The 3,427-nt window shown below is 36.0% G+C and overlaps 1 protein-coding gene across 4 annotated transcripts in view; it reads right to left on the bottom strand.

Annotated features, from left to right (window-relative positions):
- PCSK5 (proprotein convertase subtilisin/kexin type 5) overlaps positions 1 to 3,427 on the bottom strand; it is a 404,343-nt gene that overhangs the window by 224,901 nt on the left and 176,015 nt on the right. For all 4 annotated transcript variants that reach the window (XM_006918450.2, XM_015594534.2, XM_025051431.1 and 1 more), the window contains exon 8: positions 1,259 to 1,471. In XM_006918450.2, the coding sequence (XP_006918512.1) occupies positions 1,259 to 1,471 (213 nt within the window). The remainder of the gene's footprint in view (positions 1 to 1,258; positions 1,472 to 3,427) is intronic.

Raw genomic sequence — 3,427 nt, 5'->3', positions numbered from 1 at the left:
GGGACAGATGTAATCTGTATATGGGTAGGCAGTTTTTTAAAATTTAAATCAATTTTTATTTATTTTTATTTAAATCAATCTGCAAAATGTCACTAAAAGAGGTCTTAAAAAGTAGCTGAGAAATCAGATATAAAAATCATATAATAACCAGGAATCGATCCGAACAGATGTGAATAAATAATTATACGAATGAGATAGTGTCCTATTACCTATATTTCCATTGCCACAAAAAAGACAGATGTAGCATTAGCAGAGTGATCCAAACCTGCATGAATCTATAAGATCTGAAAGCACGGTCTTGGCTAAATGCTAAAAAGTGTCAGGTACAGCAGCTTAGCTCTACTTTATAAGATAAATCCCGACAGTTTACAAAACCAAGATCAGGAAAAAAGCAAAGTGTAAAGGTGTTTAAAATTTAGCATCAGCAGCACAGCACTGGGTACCCCCAAAGTCAGAACTTTCCTGAGCACAAATAGGTCAGGTAGTATGAAAAGCACTTTTTACTTAATTCCTCAGAATCTCTGTAATAACTCAACAAACTATATACTATTAAATGTCCCCATTTTACAAGTAAGGGCATGAAGACAGAAAAATTAAGTGGTATGTATAAAGTTACCCAGCTAATAAACTGTTCGACAGCAAATGAAACCCATGCAGGCTAGTCCTGCAACCTGAACTCTTAATCATTTTGCTGTCTGCCCCAAGAGCAGAGCGTGCTAGTAAACAGGAGATTACATAGTACTTCTGTGCTTCTCATTCAGGCAGACTTTGTGCTGCAACATTAGAAACGCACCTTTTGTATAGGTTTAGTTTCTGTTAAACAAGTAGAGTTTAAATGGAATGCTGAGTTTCCTCACATAATTTTCTTTTTCACACTGAATTAGCTGTCTCTAGAAACCAAAGCAGGGAGGCTAAGGCTCAAAGGCACAGGGATAAAGGCACCAGGCTGAGAGTCAGATCTAGATTCTAATCTATTTTCCGCCACTAACTCACCAGGTGAATGTGGCCCTTTCATTTGTCCTCAATAATACTGAAGTTTATTCATGTCTAAGGCCACATTAAATGTTCAAACGTAATAACCTGGGTAGGCTTTTTCAATAAAACGGTAACATTTTACAAATATTTATGTTGAGTACTCAGCTAATTGGACTTTCTATTTCCATATATTACTCGTGCATATAAATTTATGGTTTTCCCTTTGTATGTCGAAGTGAAAGATAAATAAATAAATCATGACAGACATGCAAATGGCACGTACTATTTTCTTATCGTAGGACTCTCCACTGCTGTAGGTTGTGGCCAGCGTGGAAGAACACTCTTCCAGGTACCAAGGCTTCTTTCCACTCTCAGCTGTGCTGCTGATGGAGATAGTGTAGATGCTGTTGGTGTAGCCGTCACAGGAGCAGTGGTCTTTGCTCCTTCCGCCATTTCCTGATGCCCAGACAAAAACAGAGCCGAGGCCTCTTCGCCCCTGTTCACGAATAGAAAAAGTGAAAAATTTAAATGATGGAAGACAAGGATCACAAACTCTAGATGAACAGAAACCAAAATCGCAGGGCAGAATCAGATATCTGTAGGAGAGGTGTGATGCTATTTTAATAACATGTTGAATTTAAGCTGGTTTTTGATGTAAGAGGAGTTGCTCTTACAAACTAAAATCATCCAAAGTACAGAATGCTGACCATAGTCAATAATACTGTATTGTATATTTGAAAGTTGCTAATAGAGTAAATCTTAAAAGTTCTCATCACAGTAAAAAAAGAAAAACCTGAAACTATGTGTGGGGATGGAAGTTAACTAGACTCACTGTCATGATCATTTTACAGTATGTACAAATTATCAAACCATTAATGTTGTACACTTGAAACTAATATAATGTTATATGCCAATTATATCCTAATAAAAAAAAAGAAACTAAAATAATCCCCTTCACATGATATAGGCATAGAAGTAACAAGAGGACCAGTGATGACAATAATAACAGCAATGTTTTATAGGTATATACCATGGACAAAGTACAATTCTAAATGTTTTACATGAATTGGAATGAGTTCCTCTAATAACTCTGTGAGATGGTACAGTTTTTGTCCCCATTGTACAGATAATTAAGATACAGAAGTTAAGTAATGTTCCTAAGGTCATAGGTAGTACGTAGAAGGACAAAATTTGAACCCTGACAGCCAGACTCTCAGAGTTGTAATTTTATTATTTATAAATCACCACAGTCATGTAATAGTGCTTTAAAATATTTATCTCCACCATGAAGGGGATGCTATTGTGCACCCTCATTTAACATGAGGTATAGAGAGTTTATGAATTTGTCCTGAGATCACAACATCAGTGAGTGGCAGAATCAGATACTATATCCTTCCTTCTAGAGCTGTGCCTCTCCTGTGCATGGTGTGGACACTAATTACTAAGGGATATTTATGATGCTACCGGAAAGAAAAGGATTTAAAGATCAAAAGTTTGAGTTAAGCAAAAATAAACAGGTTCTTTTACTATGGAACTTTTAAGAGCCTTTAATGAGACAACATGAATGGACCTAGAGGATATTATGCAAAGTGCAATAAGTCGGACAGAGAAAGACAAATACCATATGATTTCACTTATATGTGGAATCTAAAGGACAAAATAAACGAACAAATGAAACAAAAATAGACTCAGAGATAGAGAACAAACTGGTGATTGCCAGACTTGAGGGGGGCGCTAAAGGTCTGGGTGAAAAAGTGAAAGGATTAAGTACAGATTGGTAGTTAAAAATGGTCATGGGGATGCAGGGTACAGCATAGGGAACATGGTCAATAATATTCTAATAACTATGTATGGTGTCAGGTGGGTACTAGAATTATTGGAGGAATCACTTTGTAAATTATATGTGTCTAAGCATTATGTTGTACACCTGAAACTAATATAAAAAATAATATTGAATGTCAACTGTAATTGCAAAATAAAAGTTCAGGTAGTAATTGCAAAAAAAAAAAAAAAAGTGATCATTCATTGTAAAACCCTAAGAAGGGAGCAAAATCCAAAGTAATTTCTAAACATATTTGACTATAGATACTTTCTTCAACCTGGCCCATGAAGTTTTTCTTACATGGCAAGGAGATGGAATCATGTTCTTTGTGCCTAACCTTGGCATAAACTAACATAATTAAATTGAAGAACCAAGTTAAACTTAGATGTACTGAAGCACAATGACTATTTGGTTCTATAAGATGAGGTCTTTGGGAACACAGAGAAATAAGGCAAACTGAAGAGTATTCCTGGAAGTAGTTAAGCTGAGTCCCTGAGAAATTTTACTATCTTAAAACTGCTATCTGGAGGACTCTGGAGGACACGCAGGCCAAATCTACCATTTTGTAAAATTAGGAAGTGGAAACCAAAGTCACATAGCTAGTGATGGCTGAGACTCTTCCTTCTAGGC

Source organism: Pteropus alecto, unplaced genomic scaffold (genome assembly GCF_000325575.1).
Source record: "Pteropus alecto unplaced genomic scaffold, ASM32557v1 scaffold95, whole genome shotgun sequence".
Lineage (NCBI taxonomy): Eukaryota > Metazoa > Chordata > Mammalia > Chiroptera > Pteropodidae > Pteropus > Pteropus alecto.
This window is presented reverse-complemented; position numbering and strand designations above follow the sequence as displayed.